This window comes from Mesoplodon bidens, assembly GCF_964165515.1.
Source record: "Mesoplodon bidens genome assembly, chromosome: 9".
In the NCBI taxonomy this organism is placed as follows: Eukaryota; Metazoa; Chordata; class Mammalia; order Artiodactyla; family Ziphiidae; genus Mesoplodon; species Mesoplodon bidens.
This window is the reverse complement of record NC_138166.1, coordinates 100,257,804-100,278,091: the sequence shown is the minus strand read 5'-3', so window position 1 is coordinate 100,278,091 and position 20,288 is coordinate 100,257,804. Positions and strand designations below refer to the sequence as shown.

The 20,288-nt window shown below is 56.5% G+C and overlaps 1 protein-coding gene across 4 annotated transcripts; it reads left to right on the top strand.

Moving 5' to 3' along the window:
* ZNF467 (zinc finger protein 467) lies at positions 1-8,372 on the top strand. 4 transcript variants are annotated; one of them, XM_081244160.1, is made up of 4 exons: positions 1-458; positions 2,413-2,488; positions 2,971-3,087; positions 6,501-8,372. In XM_081244160.1, exons 2-4 carry the CDS (start codon positions 2,455-2,457, stop codon positions 8,006-8,008), a joined length of 1,659 nt encoding a protein of 552 aa, XP_081100286.1. In that variant the 5' UTR covers positions 1-458; positions 2,413-2,454; the 3' UTR covers positions 8,009-8,372. The 4 variants fall into 4 exon arrangements, with proteins under 4 accessions (XP_081100286.1, XP_081100285.1, XP_081100287.1 ...); XM_081244159.1 differs by lacking the exon at positions 1-458 and adding an exon at positions 1,792-2,099; XM_081244161.1 differs by lacking the exon at positions 1-458 and adding an exon at positions 1,792-2,160.
* Positions 8,373-20,288: the final 11,916 nt, after the last annotated feature.

Sequence of the window (20,288 nt, the reverse complement as noted above, 5' to 3'; positions counted from 1 at the left end):
CCCCCCACCCCTCCCCCTCCCCCGTCCTTAGCTCCCACTTTCCATCACCTACTGCGGGCCGTCGTTCCTCCAGACCCTCACCTGCCCGCCTAACCCGCTGGGCACCCTCTCCACCCCGGGGCACCCTGTCCCCGACCTCCCCCACTGGCTGCCCCGCTGCCCCCTCCCACCTCCTCGCTCCCCTCCCCCTCCCGGGCGCCGCTTCCCCGCTCCCGCTCCCTCCGCGTCTTTTCCTCTCCCCTCCCCGCGAAGTTTCGGGGCTGTCAGTCTGTCAGTCTCCGGGCAGTCCGCACCCGGACTGCAGGCGGCGGGCGCCATCGCGAGCCGAGCCCGCGGGGGCAGGAGGCCGGGGCGCCGGGGTCCGGGCGGCAGCGGGGAGACCGTGGAGGCGCCCAGGGCGGGCGCTCCGCCGCTTCCCCGCCACACCCGCACTCGCAGCCACCGCCCGTGCGGCGCAGGTGACAGCCCCGGGGGTGCGGGCGCCCGGAGCGCAGGAGGGGTGGGGTGGGGCTGGAGGGGAGCGAGGGCAGAGGAGCGGCGAGGGCCGGAGAAGGGAGGGGTGGGACCGGGAAGAAGGGCCGGCTGGGGGGGTCGGGGCTTCGAGGAGAGCGGAGAGGCGGCATCCGGAGGGATGGGCGGGGGCTGGGGAGAGGGGGCCGGGTGGGAGGCAGGTGGGAAAGGGTGGGGGGCCCCCGAGGGCGGGGATTGGGGCGTCTCCGGAGGGGGGGCAGGAGTGTGGGAGGGGGCCGAGGTGCGGGGATCGGGCGTTTGGGAGGGGCGCGAGAGGGCGCTGACAGGTGAGCCCGGGAGCCGGGAGGGGGTCGGGACGTGGAGTGAGCTCCAGGCGGAGGGGCTCCGGGGGACAGACGGAGGCGGGGAGGGGGGTGGGAGGGGTCTGGGCGACTGGAGAACTTGGGAGGGGTGAGAAGTCAGTGGGGAGCAGAAATGGGGAACGGAGCCCCGGAGAGGGAGGGGAGGGACGCGGAGGTGGGTTGGGAGGCAGGGGCGGGGAGGGGCAGGGCCGGCGAGGCAGTCGGAGGGAGCGCTGAGCCTGAGATCCGAGGCTCGCTGGGGGCCGGGCGACTAGGCGGGAGCTCCGGGGGCCGCGGACTGGAAGGGGGAGGGGAAGAGCAGTTCTGGGGAGTGGGGACCAGGAAGGAAGGGAAGCGAGAGCCCGCTGGGGAGGCAGAGGGGGAAGGGAGACGGGGCCTCGGAGGGGAAGGAGAGCTGCAGGAGGGAAGGAGGGAGGGAGGGAGAGGGTGGTGTGGGGAGAGGAGGAGGAGGGCTGGGGAGCGGGGGGGGGAGGGAACTGAGGTGAAGAGAGGAAAGGAAACCAGAGTGGGGGAGGAGAGGGAGAGGGGAGGGAGAGCCGGGAGGAGGAGGGCGGTGTTGGGGAGGAAGGAAAAGAGGAGGGGGAAAGGAAGGGAGAGGGTGTGCGGCCGGGGAGGAGGAAGGAGCCGGGGGAGAACCGGGAGGGGAGGGAAAGGCGGCCCCGAGCCTGGGGAGGGGGAGGGGAGCTCTGCCGCGGAGGCTGCCCCAGCGGAGGGTCAGGGGGGCGGTGGCTGCGGAGGGCAGACCCGAGGGGGCCGAGAGGGGTTGGCGAGCAGGCTGTGGGCAGGGGGAGGAGCCGGAGGGGCGGGGCAGGGGGCGGGGCTGGAGAGCCAGCCAGCTTCCGTGGGGAGAGAGGGAGGAAGGCGGAGGGAGCGGGAGAGGGGAGGGGTGGAGGGAAGGCTGCCAGAGAGACTGGTGGGGAGGGGAGTCTGCTGGGGGAGGGGCAGGGGACCCGCTGGAGGAGGAGCCGCGAAGGCGGCTCGAGGGCTGGGTGTCCAAGCCTGGGAAAGCCCCGCGGGGGAGGGGCGATGGTTTTGAGGTAGGGTTTTGGGGAGGTGAAGCCAGAGTTACTCCTGCCTCCGGTGAGGACCCTCCTCCGAGGGCCTGCCCAGTAGTGATACTCACCTCCGCCCCTAGGCTGGCTCCTATTTCACCGGCTCCTGCAATGACAGCTGGAGGGCCTAGGAGACGAAGTTCCCCGCTCTCCCCTCTGGTCTCCCACCCTCCACCCTCTCCCCAGAGAATCGGTTGATTCCTGACACCCCCAGGCAAGGGCCCTGGGGGGTGGGGAGCGCTGAAGGGCTGGTGCTGGCTCTGAGAGACCTGCAGGTGAGGGTGGCAGGCTGATTTCCAGAGCTGACCTGAGCTTAGCTTGCAGAAATGGCTTCAAGGCCTTCGCCTTGGTCCACCTTCAAAGGTCTCTGCTTTCTGAAATCCACGTTCCCTCATTTCCCTCACCTGTACCTGAGGACATCACCTTTGGAGCTCCTGGAGATAGCTGACGGGAAGAGGTTGGGCAGAGCCAGCACCCAGGTGGAAGCTGACTGAGAAGAATCTGAAGAAGGTTGTATTTCTCCTTAGGGTCTGTGGCCGGATCCCCAGGAGGAGTTATCCTGGGTTGCCATGAGAGAGACCTTCGAGGCCCTCAGGTCCCTGGGTGAGCCAGCAGAACTGAAGGAACTTGGATGGGGGCAGGGGAGTAGGAGGATTCAAGAGTATGTACGCCTGCTGCTTCCCTAATTCAGACAGCAGAGCATCCTCAGGAGGTTGCAGCCCTGATACCCCGGAGACCCTGGGAGCCTTTCTTTAGGGCAGCATCCTTTTCGGTTTCATCAGGAAGAATGCCTGGTCCATGTTGGAGGTTGTGCTAGTACTCACAGAACACCAGGATATTTCAGTCTATTCTCTCTCTTCCTTCTGTCGCCTGTCCTTGACGCGGTGCAAGGGGGCTGAGGTCGATACCTGGCCAAGCCACTGCAGGGCCTGGCTGTCCCTTGTCCATGCTAGTTAGAGACCCTTCCTTCCTGAGCACATGGGGAAAACCCATTGGGTGGGCTGGGAAGGGGAAGACCCCCCCATCTTTGATCACCTCTTCTGTACTTTGTGCTCTACTTGGACCCATCCTTTTGCCTGTAACAGGACTCTCTGTGGGACAGCCGGAGATGGCCCCCCAAAGTGAGCCTGGGGAAGAGTCCCATAATGCCCAGGAACAGATGTCCCCTCCCCGGGAAGAGAGAGCATTGGGCAAATGCTCAGGTAAGTAAGTGGGGACCAGGGAAGGTGGCTCAGGGCGGAGTCCTCCTTCCTTTGTTCGTCAGGTATTTATTGAGCACCTACTAAGTGCCCCATGCTATTCTAGATATTCAGGATACCTCAGTGACCAAGGAGACAAAGATCCCTACCTTCCAGGAGCTTAATCCTAGTGAGGGCAGAGGGTCAACAGACAACAAATGTAGAAATAAGTGTACTTATAACCCGTGTTAGAAGAGGCTATGTGCTTTGGGGGCGTAAAGCAGGGTGAAGGAGCCTCAGACCACTGCAGGTAGGGGTGGGGCAGGCTGGAGGATTAAATAGTGGGGTGAAAGTAGGCCTCATTGGGAAAGTAAGATTGGAAAGAGGTGAGGGAGGCAGCTAACAGATACGGGGAGAAGATGCCTAAGGCAGGCGTGGACCTGGCTTTCTGACACCCCGATCTCCTCTAATGATTTGCCTTGGAACTGGAGTCCATCTGGTGGCTGGGAGGTTCCCCATCTCCCCTCCTAGGAGCCTCATGTAAGCCTCAGGGCAGGGACCCTTCCTTGCTTCCACTATCTTACACACACATATTCCAGAAACTCCTCACAGCTGTGGCTCTTGCAACCTGCACGGCCTTAGCAGCTGCCCTGCTTGAAGGAGCCTGAGGCTGCCCTGGGGCAGCTGGGAATTCAGCCCCTGCAGGTATGATGTGGGATGCAATCCTGCCGGTGGGGCTGGGACCGGGGTGTCAAAAGCCCCTGCTTCCTAGCGCCAGTGGGGAGCTCTGTCCATCTCTGATGTCTGCGGTGTCCTTGAGGTAGCCTGTTCTCTGCCAGGGCGTGAGGCCCCCAGACCAGAGGAAGGTCCCCCCACTGAACAAGCTGAAGCTCCCTGCAGAGGAGGCCGGGCATGTGCACCACGGAAGGCTGAGCCCATGGGCTCCTGCCCAGGTGAGTCTTCCCAGCTCTCCATCCCACCAGGGGGCCAGGCGGAGGGAGCAGGGGCCTGCCAGCTCCCGAGCTGCTATCTGAGGAGGCAGCCGCCCCAGGCCCTACCAACCCAAGATGAATCAGGCCCTGGCACCTTTCTGCTGTAGAGCTTCAGCACGCAGAGGGAATTCTACATCCACAGACAACAGGAATCAGAGAGGCTGGCCACCAAAGAGAAACACACTCTCACCTCAACATCCTCCAGAAGTCTTAACTTCCCAGCCTGTCTCCCCCAGTCAAAGTTCATTCCTGTTGACAACTTGAAATATGATTCCCAGGAAGACATATGGCGTTGATCAACCTTTTCATTGTCTCTCCCCAGACATGCTCCTTCCCCCACATCTCCACTGATCTCGGTGCTACGCACATGCTCCAAATCTGTTGTATTTGACGCATCTCCCCCATACACAAGGCGATCAAACAGTTCGTACTCTCCACAGTCCTACCCATCGCTTCCTTCCACTACCACCAGCTTTATCACCTTCTGCCTGAGTGATGTCACTTATCCACAAGGGCTTATTTAGTGCCCACTAGGTCCAGGCTGTGTTAGGTAGAGCGGGAAGAGAGGGGCTCTAGAGTGACACAGTCCTGGTTTGAATCCTTGCTCCACATTTTTTGGCTGAGTGACCTTGGATAGGCTAGAGGAGCCTCAGTTTGTTCACGAGAAATAAGAGTAACTTCTGCACAGGGGTTTTTGTGAGGTTTGTGAGAGTGTATATACAGTGCTTCATCTGCAGTTGGCACCCAGTACATGGTGGCAATCCTCATTTTTATTAGACGCATAAAGAAACAGAACACAAGATGTCTGCCCTCCAGAAACTGAAATCTGATACCAATATGAGCTAGAATAAAGAATTAAAAGAACAAATAACAATAAAGGCATGTCACAAGGAAGTGTAAAAGTGTCAACAGTTAAGTGTTTATATGAGATCATCGTGCGTTTGGATTTGTCAAAGATTTTGTTGATTTGTGCTTCATGTTGAGAGAGGTGTAGACTTCAGCTTGGATGAGGGTGAGGGTGGAGGATGGGAAAACATTCTAGGCTGAGAAGAGACTTCGAACTAGGGAAGCTGACATGTGACTGGGGTTACAGAAGACCAGCTTGCCAGAAGTGAGGGGTTTATGCCTGGGAGTATTAAGAGAGTTGGACTAGGTTGGCGTGAGCCTCAGATGCAGCCAGAACTTACTTTATTCTCTAAATAATGGGGAGCTATTGATGGTTCTTCAGTAGAAGAGTGGCACAATGAAAATGAAAGCGATATCACAGTATGATAAATAGTTGTTTGGAACTGATGGATGGGTAAAAGAAACTAGGAGTAAATCTAACTGTGATAGTCCATGTGTCATGTAACCAAGGCTCAGACTATTACAGACTTTTAGAGCCAGACAGGACCTCCGATCAGCTGGTACAAAGGTTCTCAAACAAGAATCACTTTGGGAGCTTGAAAGAAAGAGAACAGATTCACGGGCCCGGCTCCCCTAGATGCATTTTGTGAAAGTTGCCCAGGAGATTATGACATAGCACCAGATTTAGGAACCGTGAACTGGTCCAACCTTTACGCCTAAGCAAGCTAACAAACTTAGTTCAGAGAGATTAAGTGACTCAACCATGGTCACACTGCTGCTTAGTGGCAGAGGAGAACCCAAGGGGACACTCCCGGTCTGGGTCCTGAGCTCCTTCCTCTTGGCTGGGCCATTGCAGTGCCCAAGAGTGGGCAAAGCTCCAGGGGAACCCATCTCCAACCTGCTCCCTTAAGAGGGCCCTCCCTGCTTCTCCAGTGGTGGCACCATCCATGGGTCCCCCAAGTCCTGTAAACTCAATCCTCTTCTTAAACTGGGATTTCCCACCCGGCCCTAGAAGCAGCAATGAAGGGCGTATGAGCAGGGGGAGCCTTTGAGAAACCACAAGAAGGAAGGCAGAGGTTCTCAGTGGCCACAGGGAGGCATCAAAGGTGAAAGTCAAGGTTCCAAGTCCAGCCCGCTGGGAGAAGGAGGCTGTAGACCTACTGTTGACACCAGCGGGGTAGATCTGGGAAGGTGGGGTGTCTGGCGGTAAGCCTGCTGAGCTGTAGCCAATTCGCAGGACACGCAGGGGAGTTGCTCAACTGGAGATGAGAGGTTGAGGTTCCAGAACAGACAGACCTGGGGGGCCACGTGGACATATGAGCCAGGACAGGAACCTGAGGACTGAACCTTGAGGGAGAGTAAGGGGAGGCTACTCCACAGGCAGGGAGGCAGGCAAACCGGGGCGAAAGCGTCCCCGCAGCAGAGAGCCCGGGAGGAGGACTTGCAGTGATCTTTGGGTTTGGTCATTCCCAGGAATTTCCCAGTGGAAAGAGCAGAAGCCAGACTTCAGGGCTCCAGGAAGTGGTGGTCGTATGGGCAAATAAACGGCGCATAAATAAATGTGGGGCTTAACAGACTCGCCTTGTTTTGATCTTTCAGGGGAGGAGTGGATGATTCGGCAGGTGAAGGTGGAGGCGGAGGATCACGAGGCAGGAGAGGAGGTGGAATGGCCCCAGCATCTGTCATTACTCCCCAGCCCCTTTCCCGCACCTGACCTGGGGCCTCTGGCCGCCGCCTATAAGCTGGAGCCGGGGGCCCCAGGGGCACTGGGCGGGCTCGCGCTGGCGGGGTGGGTCCCGACCTCCTCGGAGAAGCCCTATGGCTGCGGGGAGTGTGAGCGCCGCTTCCGGGACCAGCTGACCCTGCGGCTGCACCAGAGGCTGCACCGCGGCGAGGGCCCTTGCGCCTGCCCGGACTGCGGCCGCAGCTTCACGCAGCGCGCGCACATGCTGCTGCACCAGCGCAGCCACCGCGGCGAGCGGCCCTTCCCGTGCTCCGAGTGCGGCAAGCGCTTCAGCAAGAAGGCCCACCTGACCCGCCACCTGCGCACGCACACGGGCGAGCGGCCCTTCCCGTGCGCAGAGTGCGGCAAGCGCTTCAGCCAGAAGATACACCTGGGCTCGCACCAGAAGACGCACACGGGCGAGCGGCCCTTCCCCTGCCCCGAGTGCGAGAAGCGCTTTCGCAAGAAGACGCACCTGATCCGCCACCAGCGCATCCACACGGGCGAGAGGCCCTACCAGTGCGCGCAGTGCGCGCGCAGCTTCACGCACAAGCAACACCTGGTGCGGCACCAGAGGGTCCACGAGGCGGCCAGCCGCGCCCCGTCCTCCCCCGACGCGCCCGCCTCGCCCACGTCCCCTGCCCCGTCCCCCACTCCGTCCCCTCCCGGGCCTAAGCCTTTCTCCTGCTCCGACTGCGGCCTGAGCTTCGGCTGGAAGAAGAACCTCGCCATGCACCAGCGTCTGCACCGTGGCGAGGGGCGCCCTTTCGCGTGCGACGAGTGCGCACTGGGCGCCACCGTGGACCCCGCCGCTGCCACCGAGCCCTCGGCCTGCGCGCCCCGAAGCACACCGGCGCCCCCGGGCGCTCCCGCGAGCCAGCGGTCCTTCCTCTGCCCGGACTGCGGGCGCGGCTTCGCCCACGGGCAGCACCTGGCGCGGCACCGGCGGGTGCACACGGGCGAACGGCCCTTCGCCTGCGCGCAGTGCGGCCGCCGCTTCGGCTCGCGGCCCAACCTGGTGGCCCACTCCAGGGCCCACAGCGGCGCCAGGCCCTTCGCCTGCGCGCAGTGCGGCCGCCGCTTCAGCCGCAAGTCGCACCTGGGCCGCCACCAGGCGGTGCACACAGGCAGTCGGCCCCACGCCTGTGCCGTGTGCGCCCGCAGCTTCAGCTCCAAAACCAACCTGGTCCGCCACCAGGCCGTCCACACGGGTTCCCGCCCCTTCTCCTGCCCTCTGTGCGGCAAGAGCTTCAGCCGCAAGACCCACCTGGCGCGACACCAGCGCATCCACGGCGGCGCCGCCCACCCGACCTCCGAATCCGACCTCCTGGCTCCCGCCTGGCCCACTCCCACCGAGGTGGCGGCGTCCCCGCTCTTTTTCTGAGCCTCGTTCTAGGCCGGACCCTGCCTTTGCCTCCTTTTGTTCCCTGGTTCCAGAGACCCATGCCGGACGACATCTCCTGGGCGGAGGAGCACGACGGCCTGGACAGCCTCTGGCCATTTTCCTTCCCTCTCTGTCTTGCTGGGGAGAAGTCTGGAAAGTAGAACCGGCTTTGACATTCTGGGACAAAAAGTGCTGAGAGTTCAGTTCAGGCCTGAGTTCCTGGAAATCTCCCACCCAGAGACCCCGTCGGAAAGCAGACATTTCCCGGACCACGCCTGACCAAAGACTGAGTCAGGAGCCTCTACGAGGGAGGGAAAGAATGGTGATCTGTGTACTGAAAGTTTCATTAAAATTACAATCTGAAGGTTCTGGGGCTGTGAAATGAGTTGGGGGCATGGAACCCCAGACCTTTCTCATCCACTCACCCACCTTAATCCACACACAGACACCCCTTGCCTTCCTATCCTGCGTGAGTTAAATTTAGCCAGCTGCTGGTAATGGGCTTTATCAAATCAAAATATGATCCAGCTAATTGCTAAATCACCATCTTGCTCCCGGCCTTTAGCTCAAATGGACAAGGAAGAAACATCAGTATACGTTTCTCATGCCAGGTGTCAAAGGCTAGAACTGTAGGGAATGCAAAGAGAGGGGACAGGGTGCCCCTGGCCATTCCTATGGGGACAGTGTGCCCCCAAGGGCTCTGGAGCTCCAGGGCTCTGCCTCTGTTTGCAGCTCTCCCAAGGGGATCTCAGAACAGCGGCCCCACCTGCCACCCTGCCTGGCAGCAGGAGGAGGGACGTTAGTGACAGATGAAGGTTGCTTTCGCCTCCCACTTTCCCTTTATCATGGGTGCAGACGTTTCTGTAGCCGTGCTTCCCCTGCCTAGACTGGCAGGAGAGCTGGGCTGGCTGGCAGTGACTGGGAGGGGTAGGATGATGGGGGAGCGGGTTGGACTTGGAGTGAGAAGTCTTACCTTTGACCTTTCCTCAGTCTCTTGTAGGACTTGCGGCAGAGTCCTCATTTTCCTGGGCCTCTGCTTTCTCATTAGAATAAGATTGCTGATGTTGATGAGGGCTGAGGCTTTTTTTTTCCAATTCTAATGGCACTATCACCAAAAATAACCCTAGCAAATATTTATTGGGTGCCTACTATGTGCCAAGCCCTGCACTAGGCACTGGGAAACAATAGTAAGCAAGACAGACAGGACCCTGCCCTCACAGAGCCTGCAGGAAACGTGAGGAGTGCGGCACAGAGGGCCTTGGGAGTGGCGTCCCAAATTCAGGAAAAGTCAAAGGAGGTTCCCAGGATGAGGACACCTGTAAAGTGAGCCCTGAAGGATGGGAGCAAAGAGCAAGTGGGTAGCCCCTCCTCCTGGTCCTTTTCCTGGGTTCCCACCTCCTTCCTATCCCAGTCTTATAAGTCCAACTGGTCTGAATATGCAAGACCTGGGAAATCTTAGGTGGGACCCAGCCCCTCAGCCATTCTGGTGATGACCATCGTGCGGGGGAGGTGGAGAAAGACGAAGAGCCAGGCGGCCCTTCTGAGTCAGAGCACAGTAGTGAACAGAGGACAGTGCCTCTTGCCTGCTTGGGGCTTCAAGACCGTCCCCACGGCTTAGCTGGCTCCTTCAAGCACCCACACCAATGAACTGGCACCCAAAGCACACACGCGCTCCATTCCTAAGTTGTTGCCTTTCCACTTTGAGAAGGAGGGGAAATGGTCAGCGAAGGAGCCAGCCTGGTGCGTTTTAAATACAGGTTTCCCCAGCTATCCTAAAGTAGGGCGTCCCTATGAAACCTTCCATAAGCTGAAACATGGTAAAGTGGAGAAGCAATCACTTTAGGACACATTTTGCTAATGGATGCACAGAACAGATAGAGAAGAAGCATAGATGCTCACAGACATAGTTCAAAGCTATGGTGGCTTGATGATGGCATGCTGAGTGTGGTTCCCAGGAAGGAGCTTTGCAGGGTCTCTCTCACTGCTTGGGGTACGCTGCCTCTATAAGAGCAAAACAAATGCTGGACGCTATTTTCACTTTTCATAAAAGCAAAAATCCTCTTCAGATTCCTTGCAGTTAGCGAAAGCAGGGACTAATGTAGGTCTTTCGTAAAAGTGAAGTGGCGTAATTCGAACTTTCAAAAAGCAGGAGATCCCTGTAAGCCCCGCAGCCGGTGCGCTTTGTATCAGAAAATACTCAGATGCTCCAAATGTTCCTATTTTTCATCTAGGTAACACTATGCTTGGGAAACTAAGTTAGTGATAAAGAGGCTGTTGGGCAGCGATGGAATCAGAGCAAAATGAAGTAAGTAGACGTAGAGCCTTAATCCAGGCTTTAGTGAAGTCTGCCTATCACGTAATTAGTAAGACAAAGAACTTTCCGAGTGGCCTCCTCCTGTATCTCCTTCCTCTCTGTCTGCAGGGTTGGACAAGAACTGCCAGTTAGAGTGACCTGCCGGACATCCTTGCGAATCTTTTTTTTTTTTTTGTGGTACGCGGGCCTCTCACTGTTGTGGCCTCTCCCGCTGCGGAGCACAGGCTCCAGACGCGCAGGCTCAGCGGCCACGGCTCACGGGCCCAGCCCCTCCGCGGCATGTGGGATCTTCCCGAACCAGGGCATGAACCCATGTCCCCTGCATCGGCAGGCAGACTCTCAACCACTGCGCCACCAGGGAAGCCCTCCCTGCGAATCTTGAGTCAGAAAGCTTCCAGATGTTCCCCTGGCTCAGCCGGCTGGCTCAGAAGGCAGGGAGACAGGCACTGCAATCCTCCACCCAGAAGGACTGGTGAGCTTTGGAGTCCACCCAGCCTTGCGTAAACGTTGTAGGGAATTGATCAGAAGATCTTGTCCTTGTGGCATTTACAGTCCAGATATAAGACAAGCAGCTGGTTGCTTTGGGGCCCAGAACGCTGGGTGCTCTGGGATACTCCGAAGAAGAAAAAGCCAAGATCCCTGACTCACAAACCTAAACCTTAGATGGGAGAGAGGCTTGAGTTTCATAAAACACCTGGACCATTATATGTGGTGGTCTGGGCCCAGGTGTTCTATTCTATTCTTCAGGATACAGGTATTGGAGGAGTTCAGAGAAGGAGGAGGGCCTGAGCTGGAACAGTCAGGGATGGCTTTGCCAGGAGGAGGGTCCTGGTGAGTCTGGAAGGTGGCTACAACCGGAAGAGACCACGAGGAGGTGGGAGGGACCAGGAGGCACTGGGAACCATTAAGTGCTAAACCTTATGTTGAGGCGCTGGGCTGCAGGGGATCAGGTATTTGCATAGTTTGAGATGAGAACAGGTCATCCAGCTCAGGGCCTGTGCAGAGGGAACTCACATCTCCAGGGCGCCCTGTTCCAGGTCCTCTACCAGCGATGCATCAAACAATCAGGACGCTCTTCTCCCATAGCCCTTCACCGAGCCAATCCCAGCACTACACCTCCCTGTGTCAGCCACCCCAAAAGAAACTATCGAGGGACGAGGGACAGGGCAGGCAGTATGAAAAGGGGTTGTTGTGATTACCGCTAATCATAATGGTAGCTAATATTTACCTAATACTTGCTATGTGCCGGGGCCTGACCTGAGTTCTTTACATATATATTAACATAGCCAAAACTCACAATAACTACCATTATTATCACCATTTCATAGATGTGGAAACTGAGCACAGAGCAATTAGGCCATTTGAACAAGGTCATTCCTTCCTTCCTTCATTCATTCAGTAAACATGTACAGAGTACCTGCTTGTGTGTCTGACACTGTTCGATGCTGGGAATAGTAATAATAGTTATAAACTAAAATGTGCCCAATACTTACTCTGTGCTAAGTACACTACAAGTTAAGGGCTTTACAAGTGTTGCTCTATTTTTCTTTCCACCACCCTATGAGTGGGCATCATTATCCTTGGTCAAGTTTTTCTGATGAGGTAAAAGAAGCTCAGAGAGTCTAAGTTACTTGCACAAGTCACACAGCATATGTGATGAAAGCAACCCAGTGGTCTGATCCCAGAGCCTGTAATTTTTTTTTTTTTTTTTTTTTTTTTTTTTTTTTTTGCAGTACGCGGGCCTCTCACTGTTGTGGCCTCTCCCGTTGCGGGGTCTGGACGCGCAGGCTCAGCGGCCATGGCTCATGGGCCCAGCCGCTCCGCGGCACGTGGGATCTTCCCGGACCGGGGCACGAACCCGCGTCCCCTGCATCGGCAGGCAGACTCTCAACCACCGCACCACCAGGGAAGCCCCTAGAGCCTGTACTTTAAAAAAGCACATTTTACGTTCCCACCAACAGTGCACAAGGGTTCCATTTTTCCTCGCCAACCCTGGTTGTTTTCTGTTCTTTTGATAGTAGCCATTCTAACAGGTGTGCGGTGATCTCTCTTTGTGGTTTTGACTTGCATTTCCCTAGAGCCTGTACAGTTAAACACCAAGCTCGGTGTCTTTGCAGAGAGGACCCTCAACGTTCCTGGTCCTCAGGGCGCTCAGTGGATGGATCTAGTGATCAGTGTGGAGGGGAAGCACGCGAAGGGCCATGGGATGAAAGATGAAGAGCAATGAGGTACACGTGGAGGGTCAGGAGGGGCCTCTGGAAGGTGGGGTGACTTGCTGAGATCTCACCTCCTTGGACTGGGCTCTCGGCCAGCCGGGTACTGTGGTCACATTCACTCACCGTGTTAAGGAGTGTCTGTATCCTGGGAGAGGGAAAGGGGTTCCTCCCCTGGGCCCAAGGCAGCAAGCCACACTTCCAGGGGGCAGACCCCTGAGAAAAAGCAGGAAGCAACTGAAAGCAAGCTCGTGTATTGGTTGCAGAATGTTCCCTTTCCAGAAGTGATGGTGAATTATGGAGTCACCCTGAGGTGAAGATATGGGAGTCAGTAGGAAAGGGTGGCTATCAGCTGTAACTGGCTCGTAATTGGGACAAGAGCCTGTATCACAGGCTTTAGTGACACCGCCCAGCGCAGCCCCGTCTCTGGGCCCCAGTATCTGAGAATCGCCTGGCTGTTGCCTGCCTGCCTTCCCTGCCCCACAGGCCTCTCCCCTGTACACATGGTGGGTGGCGGGGTAGGGGGCTGAAAAGCCCGGGTCTGTGCTGCGGGACTCCTTCACCAAAGGCGCTGTGTTTGTTTCCTAGGGGCCCTGGAACAAAGCACCACGCAAGGAGGATGGAAAACAGCAGACATTTATCCTCTCAGTTCTGGAGGCCAAAAGCCCAAAATCAAGGTGTGGGCAGGGCCACGTTCCCTCCGAAGGTTCTGGGGTGGGTCTGTTCCAGGCCTCCCTCCCAGCTTCCGGTGTTGCCGGCAACGCTTGCTATTCTTGACCTGTAGCCTCGTCCGTCCAACCACTGCCTCCTGTGCTCACATGGCCTTTCCTGTGTGTGTGTGTGTCTGTCTCTGTGTCTCTTCTCTTCTTATTTTTTAGATTTTGGGGGTAGGAGTTTATTTTTTATTTATTTATTTTTGCTGTGTTGGGTCTTCGTTTCTGTGCCAGGGCTTTCTCTAGCTGTGGCAAGCGGGGGCCACTCTTCCTCGCAGTGCGCAGGCCTCTCACTATCGCGGCCTCTCTTGTTGCAGAGCACAGGCTCCAGACGCGCAGGCTCAGTAGTTGTGGCTCACGGGCCCAGTTGCTCCGCAGCACGTGGGATCCTCCCAGACCAGGGCTCGAACCCGTGTCCCCTGCATTAGCAGGCAGATTCTCAACCACTGCGCCACCAGGGAAGCCCCTCTTCTCTTCTTAGAAGGACCCAGTCGTATTGGACTAGGGCCACCCCAGTGACCTCATCTTAACTTGACTGCATCTGTAGGGACCCAATTTCCAGATAAGGTCACAGTCCCAGGTCCCAGGGTGAGGACTTCAGCCTATCTCTTTAGGGGACACATTGCAACCCATCGCAGGGAACTTCACAGAGATACTGTGTGAACCCTGGAGGAGGAGAGACTGACATGCAGGCTCTCGGCGCTGGGAGGGGATGGCCAGCTCCACCCCGGAGGGAAGGGGGCTCGAGCGGCACAGCTCGGATCAGACTCGACTTGCGCTCCCCAGAGCGCTTGCCTTCCACGTGACAGGCTAGGAAACTAGCTCTGGAGATACATCAGAGCGTTCAAAAAAGCTCAGCGATAATAACCGAAATGTCTCTTCGTGTTCCTGTCTTCTACAGTCATGTTTTAAATGGATATGTTCTTACTTCTGAAACAGTAAAATAGCTTTGACATGACTGTAAACAAAGAAGAAGCACAGTTGACTTTTAGGAGGCTGTAGGAGCAGCTGAGAACTGAGCCATCTTCATTCAAACGTGACTTTTGTTTAGTGTCTCTGAAAACTGTGTGTGTGTGTGTGTGTTTGCGCGCGCGCATGCACGTGCCTATTCTAGGGTTTAGTTGTGGGGAGACCTAAGATGGAGGAACGGCATGGGGCTGAGTGTGCCTTGGGGGTAAGTGGGTTTGAAGGGCAGGGGGTGCCGTTCAGAGAAATGGGCTGTGCTGTGGCGGCGGGTGGGGGGCTTTTGCACAGCATCTGGAGGGAGAGAGGATGGGCAGACCGAAGCGGGATGAATTGGTCTGCAATAGTGAACCTTTTTTCTGCCCCAGGAGACTCAAAAACCCTCCTCGGAGTTGTGGTGGGACCTGGCATAGTGTGGCCACAGCATGGCAGATGCCCTTCGGGAGGAAAGTAATTCCAAGGACCTGGTGGAGAGCTTCACCCCACCTTAGGGTGGGAGAAACAAACTACTCTACCTTATTGGTGTTTCGTTAACCAGAGACAAGTCTGTATTTCACAATCAGGGGTGACTACTCTGTTGCAGATGGGTGACATCCTATCCTTTCCTGGGAGCAGTAATTTGGGGAAAGGCTGCAGAGCGCTGTGCTGTGGCCTCAGGTGGTGGAGAAGCTGGGGGTCCTCACAACAGGGCATTGCCGGAAACACTTCCCCAACTACCTGACAGAGAACAGAGCTCCGGGCTAGGAGGAGGTCAGCCTCATGGCAGGGACGTCCTTGGTCAATACCAGGACTTGGATTTACACCATAGGCTTATGTAACATCATTACATAAGGTCATTAGGGGCATTTCAAGCAGATTCTGCTTTAGGCTCTCCAGATGCCAGACCTGGGCTCCCCTATAGCCCGGCCAGGCAGCTCCTTTCCCTCACTGAGTTTCTCCGCTCAAGGTTTCCCTGGAGGGCTTTCAGGGCCCCTGAGACTCGGCCCTGTGGCCCAGCTTCCCCCCAGAAGGGCTGTGTTTTGGTGGATGAGGCAAACTCTCTCCGAGTAGCTAGTCCTCAGATCATCTCCTCCGGGACGCGAGCCCGCGCATCCGCGGCGTGCTTGTGCTCCCCACGCTGACGGGTCCTGGATGCGCGGCTGCCCAAGCCCAGGCTTGCCGACCATCTGGACTACTAATACCCCCTCCCCTCATCTGGCCTCCAGCTCCTCCCACTTTCCAATGTATCCTCCAACTGGTAGGGGGGGTCTTGCTTTTAGCTTGTTATGCCCCAGCCTAAAACTTTCATTCATTTCCTACAGTTTAAACACACCTTCTTCACTAGGCGTATCCAAATTCGCAGCAGTTGGTGCATTGTCTTAGGTTTGCTGTGGATGCGTCTGTCTTCCTCTGTGGGTTGCGAGCTTCTCTGGCATCCAGCCCGGCTCCCGTCCCCCAGCCAGCACTCCATAAATATTTGGGGTTTTAATTCAGAGCCCTCTGCAGTTGGTCCCAACAAACCTTTTTAAACTTATTTCCCAAACCTCCTGGGTAAAAACCCTCCCCAACCTCAGGTGATGTTGCTGTTTTCCCCTCATCTTGCCGAGTCTTTCCCACCTCCCCTCTTTGCCTCCCTTGGTTTCCCCATCATGAAGTGCCCACCCAACTCAACTTCCCTTTTATTTATTTATCTTTTAAGAAGTTATTTATTTACTTATTTATTTGTACAGCAGAAATTAACACAACATTGTAAATCAACTATACTTCAATTTTATTTTACGTTTTATTTTTATTGGAGTATAGTTGATTTACAATGTTGTGTTACCTTCTGCTGTACAGCAAAGTGAATCCGTTTTACACATATGTATATCCAATTTTTTAGATTCATTTCCCATGTAGGTTCCACTTCTCTTTTAAATCCTACCTCGTCTTCAAGCCCAGATGGAGGCCCCCTCCTCGGGTGGGGCGGTGGTCTTTCCCAAGGGCCCAGCCTCAGGGGTCTCCTCCTTTAGGTACTCAAGGCCACGTCTGATGCCATCTGCAGTGCTGTGTTTCCAAATATCTAAAACCTACTGAGCGCTCAGCGTGAAGGCCACAGTCTCTGAAGCTCTGAAATTTTAACCCCTCATCCTGCACGTGAAAGAACAGAGGCTTGGAAAGGGAGAGAGGCCCCCAGCCCGGGACTGAGGGTGGGAGAGAAGGGAAGACAGAATCCTTGGTGTGGCCAGGGCAGGCCCTGCTGGCAGGTGTCCGGCTCTCCGTGTGAGATCCTCCGCCTAGGCTGCCCCGGCCACAGGAGGAGCCTAAAGGCAATCTGGAAACTGCGATGGGGCCAGAGGAAACACCCCGGCTCTGCAACCCGCTTCCTGTTCAGCAGGCGTGGGAGGGTCGTGTAGTCAAACCCACAGCTAAGTGAGCTGCAGGCCTGGGACCAGATCAGGAATCATAATTAGCCAAAGGACCCAGACACCTTTACCTCTGGGCCCAGACCGAAGCCCCCCAACCTGGCTGGGCCTGGGGGCTGGAGTACACCCCCGGGAGGGCCTAGCTGGGCGGGAACCAGGAAGCCCAATGCCTCCCTGCCCATGGGGTACAGTCTGACCGGGGCTTTTCATTTCGCAGCTGCAGCTGCCAGCACACCCCTGTCTCATCTGGCTTTGTTGTGCTTTGTTTCAGGAAGGAAACAAAGCAGCGATCCTCACCCCTCACCCCCACTTCTATTCTCAGTTAAGGTCACAGGCTCCTCCTCTGCCCCTGGGGCCAGCGCTAGCCACTACCCGTCAGGGTTTAGAGAACAATCTTCCGAGCTTTCTCCAGCTCTGTGACAGTGGTTGTTTGGGGAACCATTGCTGAGCGGGACAGGGGAGATGCCCCAAAACTCGAACTGACTATCTGAAGTCAAGTAGTTACTTGAGAATTCCTGGGAAAAATCAAGGGCCTATCCAGTGTCCCTGTGGGGACTGCCTTCTGCAAATGCAACCGGCTCATTAAATGAGCTGCACTGGGTGGGTGGCAAGCAAGAAGCAACTTTATGTTTTCTTCCATCGTCCCGTTCAAGCCCATTCTGTCAGACCCGCCTTCTCCACTGGACCAGGTTTCACTCCTGTGCGACCTTCACCCTGATACCGAGCGACTGAAAACAACCACCACTCACGTGCTCACAGTTCTGCGGGTTAGCCACGTGGGCTGAGCCCTGAGAACAGGTTTTTGGCCCGCCCCACCTGGGGTCATGCCACTGTCATCTTGTGGCTTTGGGGTTCAACAGGACCTGGACGGTCCCAGCTGGCCCCGTTCACAAGTCTGGTGGTTGGTGCTGGCTGTGGGCCGGGCCCCTCCTCTCCTGCTCCAGCTTTCCTGCTGCTTTATTCACGTGGCCTGTGAAAGCGGCCTCTCCTCAGCCTCTGCATCTCCAAGTCCCCACTGTCACCGTCAGTCACATGAATGACCGACTTTCTCAGTTCCAAATTCCTAGAGGAGAACATTGGACGGGCTAAGCTCAAGGCAAGTTTAGCCAGGTTTGGTCAGCCGTGACCAGGAGGCTGACGTCACCTGGTTGTACTACGAGCGCCATGTTCTGCCCTGTTTATGGGAGAGATGGAAATTCCCAGGGAGAGGGGTGGCCGTGAGCCCCCAGGCTGGACAGACAAGCCCAAGAGGTGTCCGCTGCGGGGGCACTGCGACCAGATCCAGCCCCGTGCCAACTCTTACACTGACAGTTCCCACAGGACCATCAGGCTGGTTAACTCTGAAATCATTGGCAGTTACTTAGAAAGCTGCTTCGGCAGAGTGGTGGGGCGGTAAGTAGATCGAGAGGGTACGAAGGTAAGTTGGAGGGAGAGGAAGTAGAGGCCAGATGTACAGGCTGCTCAGAATAGACATCTGGTTCTTCTTCATCCAGCACAGCTGTCCTTCCAGGAAGAGCTTCCCCCTTATTCTTCCTGCTTCACCGACGTGGCCGGGTGAAGCTGCCACGTGCTCGCAAGGTCCTGCCCTACGTACTGGCCAAATGTCCAGGTGAGAACCCAACATCGGCTGGGCCAGTTGGGGCCCTTTGCAGGGCACTGAGCTTTGCATCAGAGACTGTGTGAGTCAGACCCTCCCGGGGAGCAAAGGCCGTACTTGTCAAAGTCAGAAGCTTTTGTAGGCCGTATTTCTTATCATGCGGACGAGGCTAGTCTTCAGGGAAGGCGAATGGAGCTGACCACGGAGAAAAACAGGGATGAGAGATGGAGAGAATCTTGGCATCAGATGAACCATAGATTCTTGACATTCCCGGGGCCAAATGGCATTCCTGGCTTTCTGTGGCAGCCACGGAGATGCACCGCTTGGGTTTCCCTTCCAAACCAACTCCATTCCGCTGTGGGTGAGTGTGGCACGGTCGGCCTGCAGAGTCCACTTCAGCTTGTGAGCCGAGAGCAAGCCCTCCCCAAGAAGTCCCCAGCCAACCTGGAGTGTGGCTGGGAACTCAGGCCTGGCTATTTCTGCCCACTGTGGACCTCTGCTCTGCAGCGCCCTGTGGGTCAGATGAGACTCTATGCCTCGTGGTTTGAAGTCCCACCTGCACGATTCTGCTTCCTCACAACTTTCCTTTCTGAGGTGTCAGATCCACATTGTGCCTAAGACTGTTTTATCCCTTTTTTAATCTTTCACAGGAATTACCTCCCAATATATCTCTTACCCCCTACCTCTACCTGCTTCCAGAAGGACCCATCTGACACCCTTTCCCGGGAATTCAATGAGCCGATACATTTCCCTTTACATCTTGGTTAGTTGAGTTGGGCTTCCGACCTTGCAATCAAAAGATTCCTGACATTCTACCCTTGACTTACATAAACAGTATTAAAAACATGAAGTAGGGCTTCCCTGGTGGCGCAGTGGTTGAGAGTCCGCCTGCCGATGCAGGGGACATGGGTTCGTGCCCCGGTCTGGGAGGATCCCACATGCTGCGGAGCAGCTGGGCCCTTGAGCCATGGCTGCTGAGCCTGCACGTCCGGAGCCTGTGCTCTGCAACGGGAGAGGCCACAACAGTGAGTGGCCCGCGTACCGCAAAAAAACAAAAACATGAAGTAGGTCCTCCAGCCCCTTGCCCAGAGCTCCTTCCCTTCTTGGAATCCCTTATTCTTCACCCACCACCAGAGGACCCAGCTGACCTGGTTTCCCATTGAAAGAATGGCTCTCCTGGCCCCTGGCTTTTCCCCGCAGGCTGAAGGAGGCTGGAGCCCAGCGCTCGCTCCATCAGCAGTGGGAGCCGGAGCTGTGGTCCAGAGAGTCCATTCTCGTGATGTTCAGCAGAAGAGAAAATCACAGATCCATGAAAACATCCACTCCTTCTCTTCTTAACCACTGATTCTCAGAAGATGGAGACTTGCCCCTTGCCATTCCTCCAGGTGAATCAGCAGTGGAAGGGCCTAAGACCCCTGCTTAAAGGGAGCCCAGTTCAGTGCAGGCCTCCAAGGGGGTGTCAGAGTCTGACTCTTGCAAGTTTCCATCTGGGGTCAAGGTTATTAACACCACACCTTGCCCAACGTCCAGGTGGTAACCATCCCCAGTGATGCCACTATGCAGAGCATCATTGCATTGCTGACAGCTAAAGGAAAAGAATGTGGGAGCAGTAGCCCTTCAAGGTCATCTTCATCAGCCTGCTTTCCAGAACCATCCTCCAGACCAAACCAGCCACGATGCCACAAGGGCAGAAGTGATAACTGAGGCCCCGGGGCCAACGCCTGCAGCTAGGGATGCAACTCTTCCTGGACCACCTGGAGCCATTTCCAGGCAAGCGTGGGAGACCCATGCTGGTGAGGCAGCCCTCCCTCTGGACTTGGAAAGATGAATTCTGATGGACTGGGCTCCAGCAGCATCGAGCAAGAAATGGAAGAGAAGGAACACCTTCCCTGGAGTGGGGCTTGTGAAGGAAGAGGAGACCCCTAGAAGGACCGTGACAAGAGGACTCTGCACTCTTACATGGATGTGATTCAATGTACCTCCAGTATGACTGGGAGGAGAGGACCCTTGGGGGAGCTTGTCTGGCACCGGTGCGGCCCTTTCGCTCACGCGGCTGAGCAGGTGACTCACTGTTCTAGGCATCCATTTCCTCTCGG